General features: G+C 42.8%; 1 protein-coding gene across 3 annotated transcripts in view; it reads right to left on the bottom strand.

Moving 5' to 3' along the window:
* Positions 1–24,023, bottom strand: part of LOC101358126 (myb/SANT-like DNA-binding domain-containing protein 3) — a 135,053-nt gene that overhangs the window by 99,787 nt on the left and 11,243 nt on the right. Inside the window, exon 1 of one of the 3 annotated variants that reach the window (XM_004372222.2) lies at positions 391–589. The exons of 1 other annotated variant lie outside the window; for it this stretch is intronic. In XM_004372222.2, coding sequence (XP_004372279.1) covers positions 391–589 — 199 coding nt within the window. Of the gene's footprint in view, positions 1–390; positions 590–21,975; positions 22,651–24,023 lie in introns of those variants that run through there. One more of the 3 variants, XM_004372224.3, reaches the window with a different exon arrangement.

Here is a 24,023-nt window from a genome sequence, read left to right on the forward strand (position 1 = left end):
ATCCCTGCCTGGGGCCGCCCTCCCACCCCTGAGCCTCCACAACACAAACATGCACTCCCGCATGCACACCCACGATAACGCCGGGGCCCCAGCCGGCGGCCTCCGCCTTGCCGGGTCCCGGACCCACCACCTCACAACACGCGCGGGCAGTTCTCGCCTAGCCACTCGACACATACGGACGCACGCACGGCCACTCCCCATCCCCAACGCCCGTCCCCAAGCCCGCACGGCGCCCTCGCGCCCTGCCCTCCACCGTCGATCACCCTCCAGCCCCGCTCCCCAGGACCCCCAGGCCGAGGCCTTTCCCAGCCCAGCCACGGGCACCCAGAGGGAGGCGGGGGGCGGCGGAGGGAGGGAGGGGCCCAGAGGGCGGGCTCGGGCCGGTCTTACCTGAGCAGTTGATGCTCTTGCCTTTGCCGCCAGGACAGTCCCCGCCGCCGCCGCCGCTTCCGCCACCCGGGGGCTGGTTGGACGCGCGGCTCCCTGGCAGAGAGAAAGCGAAGAGCAGAAGCATCGACGTGTAGCAGCAGAAGGCAACCGGGGGCGCAGCAGGCAGCCGGAGCGGCACCTCAGCGGCCGCGTCGCCCATGACTGGCGCCCCTGGACGGCGGGAAGCGCAGGGAGCCGCAGGCCCGGGGCATCCAGCCGCGCGCCGGAGCCCCGCCGCTGCCGCCGCGCCTCCTAGCAGCCGCGCCGCTGCGGCCGGGAGCAGCCCCTCAGCATCCCTCGCCCCACCTGCAGCGCCCGCCAGGCCCCGGCCCGCCGCCTCAGGACAGAGTTGGTGGGTCTGGACGCGTGCAAGGGTCGCGGACGCGCGAGGGTGCGCGCTTGGGTGCGAGCCCGCGTGGGGGAGACCGAGGCTGAGGGAGCGAGCGCACGCTCGCGGTGGGCGGGGGTCGCGGGGCGGGGGCAGGCCCAGCCCCTCGCCTCCTCGCCTTCCCTTTGTGTCCGCGGCTGTCGCCACCGCGTCACAAAGACCCCGGCCCGCCCGGTGAGGGGCGCGTGACGGAGTCGCCGCCGGGAGGGGTGGCCGCGACCCCGCCCCGCGCACACCCCCAGCGCCCGCGCGGACAGCTCCGCCCCCACCCCGCGGCCGGCGCCGCCTCCAGGAGAGCTATTGTTTCTGCGGCGGGGCGGGAGCGCTGGGGGCTGGGGTCGTGGTCACCCCACGATCGGGCCGCCTTGGGCTGACCAGCGCCGAGGATGCTCCTTATGCGTTACTGTAACAGACATTTTTGCCGCCCTTTGTGTGCGTGTTGAAGCATTACCTTCACCCAGCAGCTGGGGTGGGAAAGAAGGGCAGGTGGTCTATTATGTATCTTTTTTCTAGGTGAAAAAAAGTAAGCCCGGGAGAGGTAAAGCTGACTTGTCCAAGGTCACATATGGATTGGAACCCAGGTACTGACTGCATCTATGCGGTTTTTAGAGATGTGGGTGAATGGCTAAATTTCTAGGATCCTCATCCCTACCACCATCCCACTCTCATATTCTTACAGACACCGACTGAATTTAAAATTCCATTTTAAAAATTCTGTATTGCCCTCTTCTCCTAATTCTAGCCAATATTTAGAGAGGATCTGCTATATGCAAGACCTGGACTAGACTCTGCCTACATTCTCTCCAATTCTTTGTTACGGCCCTACGAGGTAGTTTTTCTTTTTATCCGCGTTCTACAGATGAGGAAGTTGGGACCCAGAGAGGTAAAGTTACAAGCCCGAGATGACACAAATTAAGAGTTGGACTAGAACCCTGATCTGACTCCCAGTTTATTGTTCTTCGTACCATATCTTGCTAGGTGAGACTCAGATGAAGAAGGCAGTAAGATCATAAAACTGTTATTTTTTAAAAGTCCACTGCCATTTTCTGTCTAGCATACTGCTTCCCATCTCAGAAGGAATTTTAAAATCTCATTGAAAACGAATAAATTTGACTCATAAATTTAAAATGTCTGTGTGAAGAGCCACTACAAGCAAGGCCACATTAGAAAAATATTTTCAATATAAATAAGAGGCAATATACTTAATATAAAGAGCTAATATAAACCAAAAAGAAAGAAGTTATCATAGTAGAAAAATGGGAAACTGATTTGTCTTATTCACAAAGAAATACAGTCAATAAATATATAAAAGAGATTTAACCTCACAAGTAAAAAGGCAGGAGCCCTGGGGGCTCAGTAGTCAAAGTGCTCGACTGCTAAACAGAAGTTCAGCTGTTCGAAACCACCAGGCACTCCATGGGAGAAAGATTTACAGCCTTGGAAACCCTAGGGGTTGCTCTGAGTCAGAACTGACTTGACAGCAGTGGGTTTGGTTTTTGAGTTTAGTAAAATGGCAAACTAAAATCTCAAGATTCTTTTTTTTTTTTTAGCTAATTTACAAGAGTTAAAAGGGTTGACAAAACCTGGCACTATTAATTTATATATTTGGGGAGGGCAATTTGACTCTGTATTAAAAACCTTGAAAATGTATTTACCTTTTAATCTAGCAATTCCATTTTTTAGAATTTATCCTAAAGAAATCATTGGACAAGCACACAAAAATACATATAAGCATGTTCATCACAGCATTTTTTATAATAGTAAAATACAACCTAAATGTCCATCACTGGGGACTAGTTAAATAAATTATGGTACCTCTGTGTACAATAAAGTTGCCTGGAGGATACACTTAACAACAAACCTAAAGGTTGGCAGTTTGAACCCACCTAGTGGTACTGTGAAAGGAAGACCAGGCAATCTGCTTCCAAAAGATCACAGCCATTGAAAACCCTATGGAGCAGTTCTACTCTGTCATACATGGGGGTGGCCATGAGTCAGAATGTACTCAACGGCACCAAGTTTTGGTGGTTCTTTTTTTTCCTCTGTACAATAGAATATTATGCAGCTTTAACAATGATGATCATTAGGTTATGTATATATGAAAAAAAGCAGGATACTTATGAGTATATATAAGAAAATCCTATTGTTCTAAAATATATGTATATGTGTATGTATGTACATATCCATAGGAAAAAGTCAAGAAGAATATACAACAATATATTAGCAGTGATTGTATCTTAAACATGAGCTTAAGAACAATAGGTACTTGTTTATGTATTTTTCTGTATTGTCTGAATTTTTTCAATGAACTTTTTTTATAATTTAAAAAATCCTATTTCTTTTTTATTATAATTTCATCGTGCTTTTTATATAAATAAATTCACATTTTTAACATTCTATTAAGATGTATCTCAATCCTCTAAACTGTTAGCAGTGGCATGGAAATCATTACACCTAAAATTGAACTTCTACTCTGGCTTTACTGCATCACAGTGATCTCAGGTTCATGACCACTAAACCACAGCTAAGTGGTCCTTCTCAGACCACTCCTCCAGCAGCTTCTCTGCTAAGCTTCACCTCTCCTGTGCATCTCTCCTGACCTGTGTCTTGGCTCTCCTAGCCCCAGGATTCTGCCTTTGCTTTTCATTGGCTACTAACCATGGCCCAGACAGAAATGCGAACAGGAGACAACCCTTAAATAAAAACCAAAAGCCCTGTGGCCATAAATCACAAATAAATTTACATCTGTGTCTTTCTCCAAATTAGATAAAAACAATACAAATTTCTCAAAAGTTTTTAAACTGAAAAGGATTCTACTTCAGAAACAGGATCTCTCTGGCTTAGAAAATTATACCATGTCAGAGAGGAAAAAGGCTGTCAAATACAGCCCCCATCACATGCTTTAATATCGGTGACCCCAAAATGCCAAGTAGCAAAAGGGTGTGGGACTCACTACATAAAAACCACCAGAGAGTTTAAAAAGAATGTAGATTTCTGAACGCCACTTCAGAAATTCTGATTATATAATTCTGGATGGCGCTAAGGGATCTTCAAGTTCTCTAATTCAGACGTACTGCCAAAGTTGGAAACTCCTGAACTAACCATGATCAGTCAGCTATTGCTGCATAGCAAACAATCACAAAATCTGCAGCATGCCACAATAAAAATTCATTTCTCATAGGTCTAGGGGTTGGCTGATCTAGGCTAGGCTTGGCTAAGTGGCTCTGCTTCAAGCTGTGGGTTCAACTGGACTCAGGTCTTGTCTGCAGGTTGAACAGTGCTCCACTCCTTGAGTATTCAGTCTGGGACCCAGGCTGAAGGGGCGACAGCTACCCAGAGGGAGGCTCTTCTCATAGAAGAGCAGTGATGCAAAAGGGCACACCCAACCACACAAGCACTTTTCATACTCTTGCTTGTATAAGTCTGCTAACAGTCCATGGGCTAAATCAATCCCATAGCTAAGTCCAAAGACAAGGGGTAGGAAAGTCTATTCTGTGAAGGTGAGCAGGAGTGAGTGAATATGGAGTGAATATTTTTGAACAGTAATCCATCAGAGATCCTATACTTGAACACCATTATTTGTGGTGCATCAGACTTTCCAGTTCTAAGGAGCAGAACCCAAACTTACTTAAACGATAAAAGGGATTTATTGGCTCATGTTTTAAAAAAAAAAAAAAAGCCAGAGATAGTACCCTCTTCTGTGAGTTGCTTTTTGTCCTCAGTAAAGCTATGCTCATGGAAAATGTTGCAGTCTTTCAAGAAACCCTTACTGAGCATTTGCCACATGCTAGGAAACACAGTAGCCTCTTGGGGCAAGAGATACTCCTGCCCTCTCTGTCTAAAGGAGAAGCACATCTGAAAATTAACAATTACAGCTCTATGTGGTAAATATTAAATAGAAATGGAGCAAGAGTGAGGATGGCAAATCCTACCCAACACCACCAGCCCAGCCAAAATTCTGGCTTTTCTAAACCATCTGCTGGAGGGTGTAGCAGTGCTTGAGCTCAGTCCAGAAACAATGGAAAGGGATGATATAGGGAGCAGCACTGGCACAAGCCTGGGACTGACCTCTGGTCCAACTTGAGAAAGCATAAAAAAATTGGAAAGAATGGATAAAGTCATTCATTCAATGACTTGAATGCCTACTCCTAGTTCCTCGGAATACAATGGTGAGTACAAACATTATGAAGTGTACAGTCCTTATGAAGTGTATAGTTAAGTATTAATCAAACAATCACACAAATAAAAGTAAAATTTCGACAATTTTTACAAAGGCTATGAAACGGAAGGTCAGAGAAAGTTTTCCTGAAGGAAAAGAAAGATCAGTAGAAGTCAGCCAGGTGAAAAGGGAAGGGAAGAGTGTTCCAGGCAGAGGGAACTTTATGATCAAAGGGCATCAGAGTAAGAGGATCTGAAAGCAGTGTATTAAGCAGCTACAAGCCAGGTCAACTTGTTTAGCACTTCATTCATTGATTCAATAGATATTTATTGAGCACCTACTATTATCTAGGTACTGTTCTAGATGCTGGGAAACAGCAATGAAGAAAACAAAGTCCCTGCTTCTCATAGAGCTTATAGTCTTTTAAGGGAGACCTCATAATAATATTGGTGAGAGAGAATAATTGTTGGAGCAGTCCATAATAATAATAACTATAATTCACTGAAAATATACCACATCTCATATACTTTAAGCACATCATGTTTGTTGTCACTAATATTCCTCCCACCTACTTTGTTGGTAGATATTATTTCCATTTTATATATGAGAAAACTGAGACTTAGTGAGGTTAAGTGACCTACCCAAGGCTACACTAGGAAGTCGGAGTCACCCAGCTCCATCTGATTCCAAAGCCCCACCACATCACTATCATAGAAGGTGGAGAAGCATCATCACCTGATACATGGTTGAGCAAAGATTGGCACCACGAAGACTACAGCCACCAAGGAGTGTGCATGAGTCATCCTGAGCACTCTGCCAGGGTGTCAGGACACATTTTGGGGGCTTGGAGAGATGCAGAGGTTCTCATGATTACATTGTGGGGACTCCAGTTAAAGGCACTATAATTGTTCCCACATCTTAATGGTACTCAATTATGTGGATCATAGGCAGAAGCCAAGGAAGCAAGGGTTACAGACATCTGAACAAAAACTGCTATGGGAATCCGGAGAGCTAGCCTACGCTGCCTGGAAGAACAGGCTTCACCAGTATAATTCTGTCAGTTTGAAAGGCTTCTCACCCAAACAGTCCCTGTGAGTGGGCAGAGAGACTGAGTGGGGGCATTTCTAGGTTTTTCCTGCAGGTCTTCTTGTCATTCGGTTGTTCAGCACTCCTCTGAATACAGAGTTAAGATTTTTCTTCATCTTCCAGCAAATGGAAAATTTCAGCTGCAGTTCAAAATTTTCTCCAAGGTTTTTAACTCATAAAGGATTGTACCAAAGAAATAGCTTCTTTGACAAAGACAATCACATATAAATGGTAGTAGGAGGTATAGCATAGTAATTAAAGAGTGTAGGCTCTGGAACCAAACCATCTGGTTTTGCATCTTAGTTCTGCCAATTGTTAGCTATATGACCTTGAGCAAGTTACTTAAATTCTCTATGCCTCAGTTTCGTATCTGTAACATGGAGATAAAAATTTTATGTATTTCATAGGGTTGTTTGAAGGATTAGATGAGTTCATATATGTAAAGTGCTCAGAACCATGCTTAATACATCATAGAAAAACCAGTTGCCATTGAGTCTACTCTGACTCATGGCAACCCATGTGTGTTAAAGTAGAACTATGCTCCATAGGGTTTGCAGTGGCTGATTTTTCAGAAGTAGACTGCTGTGCCTTTCTTCCGAGGCAACTCTGGGTGGACTCCAACCTCCAAGCTTTCCTTTAGGTTAGCAGCCAAGCGACCATTTGCACCACCTAAGGACTCCAAAAACTACCAGTTGCTGTGGAGTGACCTTTGACTCACACCAACCCCATGTGTGTCAGAGTAGAACTGTGCTCAATAGGGTTTTCAAGAGTACACCATAAATAACTGGTTAGAAATGGCATAGTAAGCACTTAATATTATTAGTGTACTTATGATTATTAGGCAAAGAGCTCCATGTATATTACCTAACGTAATGTTCCCACAAACCTAATGGGAGAGTGGTCTTATTATCCTCATTTTGTAGATGAGAAAACTGAAGTTTAAAGAGGTTAAGTCATTCGCCCAAGGTAACACAGGTAACGGGCAATAGGGCTGGGACTCAAATCTAGGTCTGTCTGACTACAAAGCCTATGATCTGAATCAAAACCCAAAGGGTTAAAGCCAACAGTTAAAGGAGCTCATCTGGGCTGACAGACTGCTAGAGAGACCTGCAAGAGGGCAGCATGGTGACTGGCAGGGACAGCCAGAATGCTGAGAGGAAGAGATCTGACAGATAGCCAGCTGGGTTAAAGGGGAGGACCAGAGGTTACAGCCAAGAGTCTGGGAACTTGAGAATGGCATCCACTGAGCTAGAGTCATGAAAGGCAGACAAAGCAATGAGCCAGGTACATGGAGGGATTGTTGTTAGTAGTTGTTGCCACTGAGTTGGCTCCAACTCATAGCCACCTTATGTATAACAGAACGAAACATTCTGGTCCTACACTATCTTCATGATTGTTGGTATGTTTGAGTCCATTGTTTTGGTTATTGATGGATAGATTAGAGTCAGTCAAATGGGGCTCAAAAATTATATTTTACCACTGTGTGTGTTTAAGTATGTCAGCTTGCCTCTGTATGTATACATATGTATTCAGCATATGTCATTTTAACTGTGCATGTACATATGTAATAAGTGTATCAGTTTGCCTCTGTACATATGCATAAGTGCCAAGCATATGTCATTTTTGTCTCTGTGTACATATGTAGGGAATGAAGATATATCAGGTTGCCTCTGTATGTGTGCATGCATATTTGAGTATGACAGCTGGGTCCTGTGTTTGTACATGCACGTTTACATGCATGCATGGATATGTGTAGCCATAATACACTGCTGTATATATCAACTCATCTGCATATATACAGGTGAACCTGAATTGAGTCAGCAGTTTTCTAACCCTTCTCCCTTGGCTTCCATTAAAAATTATTCCTTACAGTGTGATGGCCTTGAGGGCTCAGCATCAGGGTCAATACAATTGGATTTAGCACTTAGTCTGGGTTCCTAATTAAGGGAGTTGTAAATGTGAAGTAGTAAGACCACATTCTGAAGATATTTCTCTCAACACAGAACAACAGTGATAAGACTTGGGACAGCTTTGGTAGTGGTGGCTTTCAACAAGGATGAGAGCAGGAGTCAGGACAGAGCATGGACAGTGGTGACGGTAGCGCCATTCATTCAACCTTTATCCAACAGTACTTAGAGATTGCCCATTATGTGCTAGGCAACCGTGTTAGGAAGTGAGGATGCAGAGGTCAACAAGAGAGACACAGTTCCTGTCCTAATGGAACCCGTAGTCTAACAGACAGCCAGACTTTAAACAACTGATCAGCTACAGTTGTGAAGGGTTTTACAAAGGATGTGTGAAAGCACCAGACTGGGACCTCTAACCTCTTAGGGGGGAGAGAGATAATCAAGGAAAGCTTCCCAGAGAAAGTGATATTTAAGCTAAGACTGGAAGACTGATGAAGAGTTAGAAGTAGGTGGAGAGGGAACAGTATTTTATGAAGAAAGTTCAACTGTAAACAAAGAATATGGCAAGTTCAGAAAAGGCAGCTGTGGCTGAAGCCTGGAGAGTGAGGAGGTGAATGACACAGAGAATGAAGTTGAAGACTTAAGGAAGTAAGGGCCAGATCATGCAGAGCCATCTAAGCCATAATAAGTATTTAGACATCATCCTAAGTTATAAGCTGGGAATAACCTCTTCAGATTTGGTTAAATCGGTGAACTATGGCATTTTAATTATATCTCAAGGAAGCTGTTAAAAAACTATCACTTGGGCTGCAGTGTGCAGAATGGATTGGAGAGAGGCAAAAATGTACACAGGAAAATCATGGGAGAGCTATTGCAGTAGTCCAGGTGTGTGATGACAGTGGTTTGGACTAGGGAAGATGAGGACAAGTACATGAATTAGACAGATTTAAGGGGTAAAATCAACAGAACTTGGTGACTGACTAGATGTGGGAGGTGAGAGAGAGAAGGTGTCAGGGGTTCCCGGTATAAAGAGTTGGTGGCATTTACAAAAATAGCGAACCTGGAGAAAAATCAGGTTTGGATTGAGGAAGAAGTTCAGTTCTGGGCACAGTGAGTTTGAGGGACCATTTGAGGCATCTGTATGAAGATGACCAGCAGCAATTGGATTTAGATATTTAGGCTGGGTATATAAATGTGAGAATTGTCCAATAATAAATTAATGGAAGTAGGTGCAATGACTTAATGAGATACTATAAAATAAGAAGAGGGCCTAGGCTGAAGCTCTGAGGAACTCCAGAGGAGGGGACTCTTAAATAACTGACAGAAAATTAGGAAGAAAGAATGGTGTCATGGTGACAAAGGAACAGAAGTGTTTCAAGAAGGAGGACATGGTCAACGGATCATATGCTGCTGAGAGGTCAAGCAAGAAGAGGACTGAAAAGTGTCCCACAGATTTAGTCACTTGAAATTATTAGTGATCTTAACAAGAGCCATTTGGTAAAGTGGTAGGGGCAGAATCCAGATTAGAGCTTGTAGAGACATGAATAGAAAGTAAGAAGTGGAGACAGAGCTGTGAAGAGAAGAAGAGAAACAAAGCAAGAGGTGACTGTGGGATTGAGGAAGGACTTTTTAAGACAAGACCGAAATATTTAAACGACAATGATAAAGATCCATTAGACAGGGAGAAATTTAATATACAACATCGGAAAAAGGAAAATTACTAATATAAGATTTTTGAGAAGACAGGAAGAGATGGGATTCAAAGCACAGATGGTGGGATTAACTTTTTTATTGTTGTAAAAAAATACACTACAGCATTTGCCAATCGACATTTTTTACATGTACAATTCAGTGACGTCAATTACATTAGTCATGTTGTGCAACCATCACCAGTATCCATTGCCAAGTTTTCTATCACCAGAAGAGAAGACACTTTCTTCCTTGTAACAAGAGAGAAGGTAGAGAGAACGGGAGCTGATACAGGTGAGTTTGTAGATATGTGTTTAGATATTGAGGAAATTTCTGAATCATGGCTTCTGTGATCTCCGAAGAGAAAAAGCGGTAGGGTGGAGTAAGGGCTGGGGAGGGGGTGGGTGGGGGTGGAGGGCTGCACCAAAATGTAGTCTACGGCAACTTTAACCCCACTATAATGTCCATCTGCTCCCTCTTAGTCCCGGTACCCTAATCTTCACTACCATCTTTGATGTGGGCAATTGACATTTTCTCAATCTTATAGAAAACATTGCTTTTGTTTGTTTTTACTGATCTATAGCATGCACTCTATAAAACAAATACCACTTCAAGACAAGTACCTTGGCCCCTCCTAACCAAATTGCTACCCTAAGTTCTTCTACACAGAAATTTTGGAGCCATCATTGCATCAGATTTGAGAAGGGTAGAAAAACGTGTTTGCTGACACCAGGAGAGAGAGTGTGTGATTTTCCCTAGCAGGGCTCAGGAGACACTGATAGCCCCAGAGGCAGACACCAGAGAGCCAGGCTAGAGCTGGGATGCTTAGGAGAAGGAAGTTATGAACCTTTTCTCTCAGGTGGGCATTCCAGCACATGGGAAAATAACTATTCCTCACACACTCCCTCCCCCTAGGAGTTCTGAGGGAGGTGGCCAGTAAAGAAAGATGGGGTAAAGTGGAGGCTTTGCTTTCTGAGTAGCCAGTGTGATTTGACGTGACCTAAATTCAGATTTTCTCAAACCCTGCCACACCTTTCCACGTGAATGCTGAAAAATGGTCAACAATGATTTAATCACCATTGTGCAATCCCAGATAACTGATTAAGGTATGGATCATCAACGGATGCTAACACCATTGGGTGAAAGGTTGTTGGGGGAGAGGATATTCACATGGTCTTGAAATATGAAACCACAAATAACTTATTAACTATAAGTGAAAGAAAACAACTTTATAATGGAGAGATTTGGCAGATACCACCTTCACCAGGTGATCAAATGTACCTGTTAAAAAAAACCCGTTGCCGTCAAGTTGATTCTGACCCATACTGACCCTAGAGTAGAACTGCCCCATAGAGTTTCCAAGGAGCAGCTGGTGGATTTGAACTGCCAACCTTTTGGTTAGCAGCCATATCACTTAACCACTGCACCACCCAGGCTAGCATCACCAATAGTGGGATAACCTGCCATCATGTGCCTCCTGAAATGCTACAGTGAAGGGACAGGACATCATCTACATGGTACTTTTGCCTAAGAAGTTTAACTAAATCTAATCACAGGGATGTAATCAGATAAATCCAGAATGTGGGGAACTTTAGAATGCCTGGATTTTTCAAAAAAATGTAATGTCATGTAAAACAAAAGAGACAAGGAGAGAGGTTTGTTCTAGATTACATTAGACAAAAGAGACAAAACACCCAAATGCAATGAATGTTGATTGGATCCGGAAAAAATAAACAGCAATAAAAGATTTTTAAGGCAACTGGAGAAATATGAATGTGAACTACGTATTAGATTATATTATTGAATTAATGTTACTTTTCTTAGATGTGATAATGGGATCTTGGTAATGTAGGAGAATGCTCTTATTCTTAGAAGGTGCATGCTGAAGTATTTAGGGGTAAAGTATTATGATGTCTGCAGCTTTTCCAATGCTTTAACATGTGAAAGTTAACAGCAATCTGCTAACAATTGGTAAATCTAGGTGAAGGGCAAAAATTCAAAAAGAAAAAAAACCTCAATGCAGTCTATTTCCTAATTACTTCACCAAACATTTTCTGCCATGACCTTGGATAGCTTTATGCTTATAAGCATAAACTGTGCTACTTCATGTGCTAAATTAGATTGAAATCTTTAAAAGCCTCATAGCAAGAAAATTGCTCTGCAAATCTTTTTAGACATAAAAGTATGTCTAATTTCTGTAGGAGTATACGAGAAGATATGGTAAAGTGGAAGAGAGCTATGAAATAATGGAAAGAATGCTTTCCTGGGAGTCGGAAGACCTTTGGGCTGAGCACTTAACTCCTAGAGATGTCAGTTTCCTCTTCTGCAGAGTGGGGCTAATGGTATCGACTTCATCAGCCTGCTGGACAGGTACTGGAGAAACAGGATGTGCAAGGGCTTTTTGAACTGGAAATTGGTATGCAGATGAAGTGTTTTAGTTGTCCTGACATGTCCGATTAGCAGTGGTTCTCAACTTTATACATAACAAGCAACTGGGAAGGTTGTTAAAAATGTAGATTCCGGGGTCCCATCCTCAGAGATTCTGATTCTGATCTGTGGTGGGGCCCGGGATTTGCTTTGGGCAAGCACCATAGATTCTCTGATGTAATTGTTCTGAAGACCACATTTAGAGAGCTGCCTTGGAGTTTGTTGTTGGGTGACATGAAATGGAGTTGGTTCTGACTCGTAGTGACTCCACGTGACAGAGCAGAACTGCCACAGAGCAGCTGGGTGGGTTTGAACCGCCAACCTTTGGGTTAGCAGCTGAGCGCTTAACTGTTGGGCCAGCAACCAAAAAACAAAACCGAACCCGTTGCAATCCAGTTGATTCCGACTCATAGCGACCCTATAGGACAGATAAACTGCCCCAGAGAGTTTCCAAGGCTGTAAATCTTGACGGAAGCAAACTGCCATATCTTTCACCTGAGTAGCTGGTGGGTTCAAACCATCGACCTTCCAGTTAGTAGCCAAGTGCTTAACCACTGCGCCACCAGGGCTACTTGTTGTGCCACCAGGGTGATCTAAATCCTTATTACTCAATGGTTTGGTCGGTGAGCCAAAGAGCACTGGTAGCACAGTGGTTACAGCGATCACTGCTAACCAAAAGTTCAGCGGTTTGAAACCACCAGCGGCCATGTGGGAGAAAGATGTGGTGGTCAGCTCGGCTTTCCGTAGATTTACAGCCTTGGAAACCCTATGGGGGAGCTATGAATTGGAATTTACTCGCTAACAGTAGGTAGTGGTAAGGCAGTCGGTGGACCAGCAACATCATCACCATCAGCTGGGAGCGGGTTAGAAATGCAAAACCTGGCCCCACCCCAGCTTTACTGAATCAGCATCCGCATTTTAATAAGATCCCCCAGGTGATTGCTATGCAGACGTTAAAGTTTGAGAAAAGCTCATCTAAATGGCATGGTTGGTTGATCTCTCTTAGCCCTGGTCACTGGCTCTCAGCTTTGCTATCAGACATATCCGGAGTTGCCACTTTTGCCATTGCTGACACCCTTAACCCCTTAGCTCTTTGCTTCTTTTCATCTCTGTCTCCTCAGTCTCCTGGCAGATCTCTGATAGACTTAATCAATCGATCAGAGTTCTTATTTTCTAATGTCAGTAAACAGACCAATCAAAGCATACTGACTTGGGTTTCAAATCTAGTTAAGCCATTTCCTAGTTATATGATCTTGAACAAGTCATTTAACCTCTCCAAGCTTCATTTCCTCATCTGTATAATATGGATAACGTTACCTATATCTACAGAGTATTTTAAGAATTAAATGAAATAATATATGAAAGTGCCTAGGGCCGATGTGAGATGTTCAATAAGTGCTGACTTCTTTCCTTCCATTTGAAGTAGGTTTTCAGACACTCCCAGTTTTGCAATAGGTATCATCTAGAGAATTCAACTGATAAGAAAAACACATATATAGAAATCTACACAATCTGGACATAGAAAGTATACATACACAAACATTCTAGAGCTTACAAAATGGCAATTTGTAAAATAGTAAAGTATTATATATTCTGTGAATTGGGCAATTTGAAACAGTTAAATAGCATCCAATTACATTTGGGGGAAAATGACATTTTGGGAAGTGTTATGGATTGAATTGTATCCCCCCAAAATTGTGTTGTAAACCCTCACCCTTATACTTGTGGATGTGATCCCATTTGGGAATAGGGGTTTCTTTGTTAATGTCAATGAGGCCACATCAGTATCTGATGTGTTTTAAACCAATCACTTTTTTGAGATATAAAAGCACATCGGGCACAGAAGAAAGCGAACAGGCATAGGGAAAAAATAGCCTCCAAGCCACATGAAGATCGCCAAGGAACCCAGGAACAGAAGCTGAAAAGAGACAAGGACCTTCCTCCAGAGCTGACAGAAAGTCCGCCCGTAGAGCTGGCACCTTGAATTCAGACTTCTAGGCTCCTAAACTGTGAGAGAATAAATTTCTGTTCATTAAAGCCACCTACTTGTGGTATTTCTGTTACAGCAGCACTAGATAACTAAGACAAGAAGCAACAACCCTTCTACTCCCATTATACAGAAATGCTTGTATCAACCATATTTAGATTGTTTTATAAAAAGTTTAAGTAGCATCATTATCCGAATGTCAGTAACATTCACAAACGGTGGTTTTCAACTTTGGGACTGATCCACCTAGATGTAGTATTTGAATTCCATTTATGTACACATTATCTTTTAAGGAGAAGGCTAAATTGAAAACTTGGGGCTACATGCAGTAAATTAAAAAGATTAGTTTAATTTCAGACTTAGACAAATTAGAACACAGGAAGGGAATCTAGAGATCCTCTCCTCTAACACTCATATTTTACAGACAAGAAAATCCAGAGAGACCTAGTAACTTGCCAGCAATCACATGGCAAGTTACTGGCAAAGCTGGGACTGAAGCCCAGGTTCCAGCAGTGTGTCCTGGTGTCACTTGACCTTGAAGAATGGGTAACACTTCAGCAGCATAGGTGATGGGAGCGGGGAGGAGAGGCTGAGAGCTCTCCAGGTGGAGGGATCAATGGGACTAATTTCACAGAGCCTGACTCTGTAAAACTGAAGAGAGACTGATGAGTGTATTCAGGGAGTTTCACAGTGATGAAGCTGGGGGGGAGATTAAGAGGAGGTGTTTATGATGGGAGAAGAGAAAGCCTTGGACTCTCTTGTAGCAGAGATCAGAAGAGAAGTTTGGGGATTTGTTGTTTTTTTGATTTTACAGTTTACAAGGCTCTTCTGTCTTTGTGGAGTTCCTGGGTGGCACAAATGGTTAACACACTCAACTGCTAAACAAAAGGTTGGAGATTCAACTCTACCCAGAGGTGCCTCGGAAGAAAAGCCTGGTGATCTACGTCCAAAAATCAGCTATTGAAAAATCCATACAGCACAGTTCTCTTCTGACACACATGGGGTCTCCTTGAGTCAGAATTGAGTCAACAGCAACTGGTTTTTGTTTTGTTTTTGTTTTTTTCTCTTTGTATTGTCATGTAATTGTTACAACAATCTTGGGAGGTAGGTATTTTACAGGGGATGGTCTGATACTCAGGAGCTCAAGTTCTTTGCAAGGCTGTGATTTGAACACAGGTTCCAAATAGAAAGGCTATGTATTCTGATGGTTAAGAGCATGAGCTCTGGAGCCAGGCCACTTGGGTTCAAATCTCCCCTTCCCCATTTAGAAGCTATTAATCTTGAAAAAAAAATAACAGCTAAAACTTAGTGTTTCTTATGTGCCAAGTACTGTTCTAAATATATACTACCCATTTAATCCAACACCTCTATGAAGTATACTCTATTATCATTTTACAGTTTCCCCCCACCCCCCAAAAAAAGAAAAGTTTGAGAGAGAAAGGAAGCAAGGTAAGAAGAGGTGTCTCAGTGGAAAATAAGGAATAGGGATGCATTTTGCCTCTAGATTCCCTGTTCTTGATTTTATAATAAAATCTTAACTCTTTAGTATCCCCCTAGTTCCCTTCCTACTTGTCATACTACAGATTTAGGTTACTGTTCAAAAATATTCACCTTCTCCCTCCCCTGAGCTTTGGGCTCAGCTGTGTGACTTGTTTTAGCCAAGGAGAGGTTAGCAGATATGACATTGAACCTTGAGATATGCTTCTAACAGTTGGGCTCACCCTCCTGTACTTCTGCTGTAGCCAAGAGAAGAGCTTCCCCTGGATAGCTCCTGCTCCTTCAGTGCAGGCCCCAGAGTGACCACATGAAAGCAGATCTGCCCCCGCCATACGAAGATGGCCAAAGGTTGAGTGACAGCCCTACAGTCCTGCAGAAAGTCTAATAGCAACCCATTCAAAGAAACTCTTTGGAGGTTCCAGGTAAGACTCTAGATTCATACCCACCTCCCGAACAAAGCACCAGCTTGTTTTCCATTTTGGTTACACTAGAGGTTGAAGATGGGGCAGCAATGACAGAAGAGGAATTGGAACCTTACCTTCTACTGCTGCATATAGTGTCTCCACTATAACAAGTATCTTTTTGATTAAAAATAACCAATCTCTTAAATAACAGGGTTGGGAGTTTTTTTCCCAACATAATTAAATCTCTTAGCAGTCACCAAGAGTTAAGAAAGGGAGCCTATGTTTATGAAAATGGACCCTTCACTCTAAGGCCTTAATGAACATACATGGTTAGTCTTTTATTCCCCCAAACTGGTAAGAACATTTTGCAAGTGGAATGAGAGCTTCAGATCTGCTCATTCAGGAGTAACGGGAGCACCACTCTGTGCACTCCCTTCAGAGTTAACGGTGAGAAAACCTTCACACGTACTTTGGGCATCTGGATACTGTAAAAACAGAAGTTTTCCACCTAATGATGATGAACCGCACTGTTAGGATAATAATCAGCTTGGACACCCAACAATTATATTGGGTAACAGAGGTTCAGTAAATGTTCTTTAAAAATCTTGTGTAAATCACACTTCTATAAATTGAATCTCATTCTAAATGCACCAAAGGGCTATTTAAAGAAATGCCATGTCAAAATTTTTCATAAAGAAAATAATCACACTCATACATCTGTTATGGAAGCTTCATATACTGGGTGTTCTTAAATCATGATACCCCTGGGGTACTGCCCCTACAGGGCGCCATCTCTATAGGAAGGTACCCACATCACAATGACAACAATAAGGGTAAAATGCTTTACATCACTCTTTATTTTAAAAGTGATTTACCAACACATACTAATCTTCACAAATTCAAGGGAGGTAGATAAGTATTACACCATTTTCACAGATGGAGAAACTGAGGCAGAGATTAGTAGGTTGTGTAGAAGGGCATAATATATGGCATAGTTAGGAAAGGAATTTGTTGTAGTCACAGATCACTGGCGAGCTCTCCCATGACTTCTGAGTCCCACCAGCACAACAGTAGCAGATGCAGCATAGAAGCAAGACATCATTAGTCTGGCTAGTCTAAGACTAAACTTTACCTTGTTGATACCTGATGTTGAATGTGCTTCTGACAAGCACTCCCTTCACACACATTCTCACATGATTCCACCTCGAAAACAGGGGAAGGTGGAAGCTGTAAGCTGTTGTGAGTGCAGAAGGAGGGGTTGGAGAGCAGGGCCAGGAAAGGGGAAGACAGAAGAGAAAACATGGACTGCTGTGAAAGCAAAGGCAAGGAAAAACAGGACCAGCTGGGCACCAGCCCAACAGAAAGGAAAGCCACAGTAGACAAGAGCGTCATTCCAGTTGAAAAGCTCAGACATCTAGAAATGCTATTAAAGGGTAATTCTTAGCAATGACATTACAGAGCCACTCCTCGTGGCTTTGCCAAATATAATTATCAAGTCCTTCTGACATTCCCAGGAGGCAGAACCATTCCTTTCCTCTTGTCCAGACCAAGTGATGATGTAATTGACCTGACACTGCAGAGGGTGTTGACAACTCAAATGCACTCTCCCTCCATGCCACTTCTCTTCTCCTGCTCTTCTATTCTCTTTCTTCTTAATTAAAAAAAGGGGGGAAAAATCCAATGCATTTTAGAATTCTTCCTGCAAAAATCCTAAAACACTTCCTAAGTCTTTGATACATTATAGGGTAGGATTCCAGGTTTGCTTTTTATAAAAGGACCGTGACAGTAATACATAGGGATTAGCAGCCCTTTTAGCCAGTGCTTCTTTATACAACACGGGACATTAAAAACAAACAAAAATCCAACTCTGAAATGTGTGGGTGTCAAGAGCATCTGGAGAGAAACTGGAGATCACAGTAAAAAGAAAACCTTTTCTGATCTTTCTAGTGCTAAGGCAATAGGAGATGGTGACTGAAGTACCCCAAGCTGCAAGGGAGGTACCGATGGCAAAGGCACCACCAAATGAGAGAGGTGCCCAAGGACTCAGCACGGAAGAGCTAAAATGTTGGATGAACAGGTCGAAGTGGCAACAGAGGCAGATGAAGAGGCAGGAGTCAGGGCAAAGATGTGACAGCCAAAGAGGAGGTGGGTGGAGATGCTGGCATTTGAGTCTAAGAGGGAGGCAGTAGCACTAGTTTGTGCCTAGGCCTTTCCTAGGGTAGGTCAGAGCTAGAAATGGCATCCTTTCTTCCTTTATTTCAGTTGGCAGCCTCATTATTCCAGACATCTGGTTCAAAACCTTACCCCTCCTCACCAGCAGAAGCAATCAACTGCCAAGCCCTACTGATTCCACTTCTGCATTGTCTCTCACAGTGGTCTCCCTTGTCTTCTAAGGACCTCATCTGGGTCCTCCTATCATCTTATCCTAACCAAGGCCAAACTCTCCCACCTCATCTCCTTGACTTCTGTCTTCTCTCCACTCAGTTCCATCTCCTCATCTTTCTCCTGGAGCACAATTCTGATCACAGCCAATTTGGAAATGTCCCATGCTCTTTCTCTGCCTCCTAATTATGTGTCTCATCATCTTGAATCTTCAACAGGACCTTGCATCTAGTGAAGGCCCTCTCCTTTTCTAACCTCCACTGCCAAAATGCTAACTCTAAAGACTAAGCTAAATGCCACCTCCTCTACGAGGCTTTCTTTTCAAGCTGCTTAGCTAAAAGTAACCTATCTGCTTTGAGCTATAAACACACTTGAAGACATGCACCGATCACTTACATGATAGCTGCGTATAAGCCTCATCTCCCCAGGTGGGCTGTGTCCATCATTAGGCAGGGTAGGGCATGGTGAACAGTGTCTTAATATTTATCTATTCCCTCTAGCAGCTACCAGTGAATGGTTACTGCATCTATCTCAGGTAAGGAACTGCTCAAAAGTGAAATGAATTGGGAAGTGCCTGTTCATGAATGCAAAAACTACAATTACCCTGTAGATGTGATCTGGCTCTTAGGATAAACAAATCCATGACATAGTTTCAAGGCATGGGTCGGGTGAAGGCAGGCACAGCTCTGTGTTTTGGTGTCAGGAGACCTGGGTTTGAGGCAGGGCTTCTAACCGTTTCATTCCAGTTAGAACCCCTGCTGAGAATTTTCATTTCTAACAAGTTTCCAGACAATGCTAATACTACTGGTTAAGGACCAATTCTGAGAACGACTAGTAGAGCCAAAACAAAACCAAACCCGTTGCCTGTTGAGTTGCGACCCTATAGGACGGACTAGAACTGCCCCATAGGGTTTCTAAGGAGTGGCTGATGGATTATGAACTGCTGACCTTCTGGTTAGCAGCCAAGCTCTTAACCACTGCGCCACCAGGGCTCCACTAATAGAGCAGTGGTTCTCAAAATTTATTACACGTAAGAATCACCTGGGGATTTTGTTAAACTGCAGATTCTGATTCAGTATATCTGGGGTGGAAATTCAAATTCTCAGCAGGGGTTCGAACCGGAACGAACGGGGGCCCTGGTTTAAGGTTCTGCTTTGCCATTCACTAGCTACAGGACTTGTGCCAGCTGCTCTTCTCTGCATCATTCCTCACTTCTGCCCACCCTCATAGGATTGTTAAGGATTCAATGAGACACATTTGTGAACTTCTACACCAGTGGTCCTCAACCCTGATTATGCATCATAATCACCTATAAAGCTTCTGAAAAATACAGAGGACCATGCTCCAACCCAGGCCAACTCAATCAGAATCCTCTGGAAGTGGGCCCCAGTACTGATTATTTATGAAATAGTTTCAAATGCATAGTCAAGGTTGAAAACCACTGTTATAAACTCATAAATACCATTAATATTAGAGCAAGGTGCCTTAGGCTGCTGGTTTAATTGTCCTTTATATGTTCAGTTAGGAATTAGTTCAATGCTTTTAAAGTTACATTAAAATATACTACTGTGTATGGGCCTTTTCTGTGTTGTTCCACATTGTTGTTCATGCACTTAAGTTCTGAGAGAAAGAATAATATCTAGCACATTGCCATCTCCAAAGATGTACCTAATCCAGTTTTTTTTTTAGAACAGGAACTAAAAACTTCACCAAAAAAAATCAAACCCAATGCCGTTGAGTCAATTCCAACTCCTAGCGACCATATAGGACAGAACAGAACTGCCCCATGGGGTTTACCAAGGAGCGGCTGGTAGATTTCAACTGCTGACCTTTTAGTTAAGCAGCTGTAGCTCTTAACCACTGCACCACCAGGGCTCCATAAACTTTCGAGTCCTCTAAAACCTTGCTACCCAGGAGTGTGGTCACCAGAGAAGCAGAATTGGCATCACCTGGGAGCCTGTAAGAACTGCAAAAACTCAGGCCCCTCTCCAGAACCACTAAACCCAAATCTGCATATTAACGAAATCTCCAGGTGGATCAATAGGTGAAGACAAGGCAAACTTTACTTGGTTCACATCTATGTTTAGGGCTTGCTGTGCAATGTGCGCATCCTGAAGAGGTGGGAGGGCATGAAGTCTAGGTTTGTCTTCCACAAACCATTGAAGCTTAGACTTTTACACAGATGCTTTATTCTCTAATGGTTCCATCTGGTAGAAACTAAATAAAGAACACAAATCCTTACAAAAGGGTTCTTTCAAAGAAGTCTGATCTTCACCGGGTTCTGTCAAATAGCCAGTTTCTCTAAAGTTATTTAAAATATGATTCCACATATAAAATAAATTGATTTCCATTTAAGTTTTATCTAGTCTGTAAACAGCAAGTATTTCTGAACCTTACTGAACTTACAGTCCCCAGGACCCAAAATTCAAAAATTATGAAGGAAGTAAGTTTAGCCAATGCAGTACACGATCGTTCCCTACCATCCCATGCTCTCCAGATGACTGTGATGTTAGCAGTGCCCATCTACGACTGTACACATGATAGTCAAGGAGTTGTAGTAGACACTGAATATTATCTAGTCCAACTCCCTTGTTTTATGGACAGGGAACACCAAGGATTAAAGGCTATTACCCAAGGTCACATAGCAACTTAAGGCAGAACTAAGCTTAGAATTCAGGCCTTGAGTCCTAACCCTACAGTCCCTAACACAGCCTCTCCCAATATACTCTTCCTTTCCCACCACAAGGTCTTGACATTTCATTCTCAGAAATTGCTGCTCTGCCTTGGCACTGAAGTGTCCCTTTGCCTCTTCCAGTTACTACTATCCCCAACTCCCGGGGCTGTTTTTAACATTAAGCTACAGGAGAAGCTATGTCGCAGCTCAATCAAAGTATCCATCTATCAATCCGTATTTCCAAATATGTTGGTAATGGATTTTTAAAATGCCGGATGCTGTGTAATGCAAACTACACGGCATTACTATGACCTAGCACCATGAGCATGGTGAGGGAAGAGCCTTTGCTTAGGCAGCTGAAGACAAAAAACAAGGGCAAGCATTAACTCAGTAATACAAAGTTGGGAGGAAAACCAGAGGAAAGGCAATAACTAGAGCACAGTTGGGAAGGCAGCACCTTTAAGAAACACACACAGTGTGACTATAAAATTGTCAGGGGTTTTTTTTTTAATAAAACAAACATAACAGAATGAACATTTTTCCCTCAAAGTAGTAACATCATTAGTTCCAACAAAGCTACCATTGTTGGAGACATTATTTAGATCTACTCTTTGGGGGAAAGGCCTTAAAAGGCAGTTTATAGGCCCCATTAGAAGATATCCTTCCAAATGTTGGGCTGTTACAAAACAGAAACAAAATACACTGGGAAAGAAAAGGAAAATAAAGGACTGCAGCTCTCATGGAGGTTCCCTAGAGGCCTCTAGCAAGTTCTGAGCAACAGCATCACAACTGGGGAAACGTGTGGCCTCCCACGACAGCTACTTTCAATGGGATAGGATTTGTTTGGATAGAAAAGTTCTGCTGTTTAAAAAAGAAAATCAGCCACACTCCTTTATAGTCACATTTGCATTTGATTTAAAAAAAAAAATACAACACTCACACATGGTTCTTGTATGAATTCTAATTAAGGAGACATTACATTCAGAATTATAGCACTCATAGTGATAATTTTCAGAAGACTAAAACAGCTTCTTAGCCACTTAAAGAGTACATAGGGTGCAGCTGTTTACCTGAATGTATTCTTAAATTAGTGACTACCACCGCTCTAATTTTCCTAGTTGTAGCTCTGTGACAGGTTACTGACCACATGTTCACATCCTAGACTTTCTTTGCCAACACACGTTAATTACAAGTGAGCCACCCACAAAGTCTTAGGGTGAATTGGGAAAGGGCCGGTTAAATGAGGAAACAGGCCATTCCTTGGTAAAAGTTTGCAGTTTTCTTTCCCAATACATCTTCTTTTTATTGAGAACTTCCATTTTTATCCTGTGTTCCTCCTCTGCCATCTCACACTCTCGCTCTATCTGCTGGATTTTGGCCACATGAACCTCATTCATTTGTATCAGCTGCAGTTGTAAGATGGACATTTGTTGATGGTGTTCTTCCTCATGCATCTTTTTTAAAGCACCTTCCTGAGAGGTTTTGCTCCTGTAGTTTTTATTGGCTGTTATTCTGACAGCTGAACACGAGGGTTCAGGTTGAGAGGTCCCCTCACATACTGGAAAATGTATCAACTCTTTCTCATCATCGCACAGTTCTCTATTTGAAACAGCAAATGATTCTGAAAAACAGTAGCAGAAAACATATGTTCAAAGATTTTACAGGCAGAGAGTAAATCAATCCTATTTCAAATGAGAGGGGCCCCCACGCATGAGACGTATATAAAAACAAGTACCTTTGCCATACCTGACTTTTTCAAAACCCACAAATCAAAAGCAACTTTCCCTTAAGAAATAATGATAAAAAGATTATAGTCATTTCTAGAACTGTGAAAGCAATGGTCAAAGGCTGTGGTTACTAAGAATCAGAGACCTTGTTATGTTAATACCAGTTCTAAACTGAAATGTGCACACTCTGAATGAGCATAAGATCTCCATACAAAGCCAACAGGGTGGGTTTTCAGATTAAGTTCTCCATCAGTCTGATCACCCTTTGTCAGTTTTTCATTCAGCCATGAACAAAAACTTATGCTCAATCTCCACAAGGGTGCCGTTCGTTCTCTGTTTCCTGGTCACAGGTCTTAACCCTTAGACCAGACGGCCATCTTATAAATGTCCTTCCTTGAAATGACTTAACGTCTCAGCACACTATTTCTCTTCAATGTCCTGCCATCTGACTATTGCCTCCAGCACTGCCATCTGGGGTCAACACTCATGTCCCAAGGGCACTTTCCAATATCCCCCTTATTTAACCTCTCCCTAGCACTTGACAATCCTTGAAATTTCTTTCCTCCATTAGTCTTTGATCCATCACTCTCTCCAAGTTTCTCTATGCCTCCTCTCTAATTGCTCCTTCTCAGGTCTCTTAAGGCCTCAGTCTCTTGGCTCCACTCATCTCTTACCTTTTAATATTCTCCTAGGGTTTCTGTCTTTGGCTCTGCTCTCACTCTACCCTGAGTAACTCTCATAATCTGTTTCCAACCTCCCTTTATCTCGTCTTGCCTTATTCTTCAAAAATACCCTCCGCACCCTTGAATCCTACCACAAACTACTCACATTCTTTAAAAGGTTATACTTTGTTTTCATAGTTTTTTGTCCTGCCATTCCTTCAGCATGAACTTGGGCCCACCATTTGTGTCCCCCACCCACCCAAACCCACCTTCACTCCAGTCTCCTTTTTTCAACCTTCCCCCCTAATTCCTACTCTGTTCAGGAACAATCCACTTCTGTGAACCTCAGCTCTCTCCTGTCTCTATGTGTACTCTTCTGTCACCGCACTTTAACACATACTGGTCTTATTTTGGGACCATGCCCTATTCATTTTTTATTCTTAGGTAACAATTACTTTGCCTATACATTATTGTGTATAGTAGATGCCTAGTAAATATTTATTGGTGGAACCAATAAGGAGAGAAGAACATATGGATGCAAAAGGATGCCACTTTTGGTAGGTGTCCTGTTTGCACTGATGTTTTTTAGAGAGCAATGACATTAG

Source organism: Trichechus manatus, unplaced genomic scaffold (genome assembly GCF_000243295.1).
Source record: "Trichechus manatus latirostris isolate Lorelei unplaced genomic scaffold, TriManLat1.0 scaffold00016, whole genome shotgun sequence".
Lineage (NCBI taxonomy): Eukaryota > Metazoa > Chordata > Mammalia > Sirenia > Trichechidae > Trichechus > Trichechus manatus.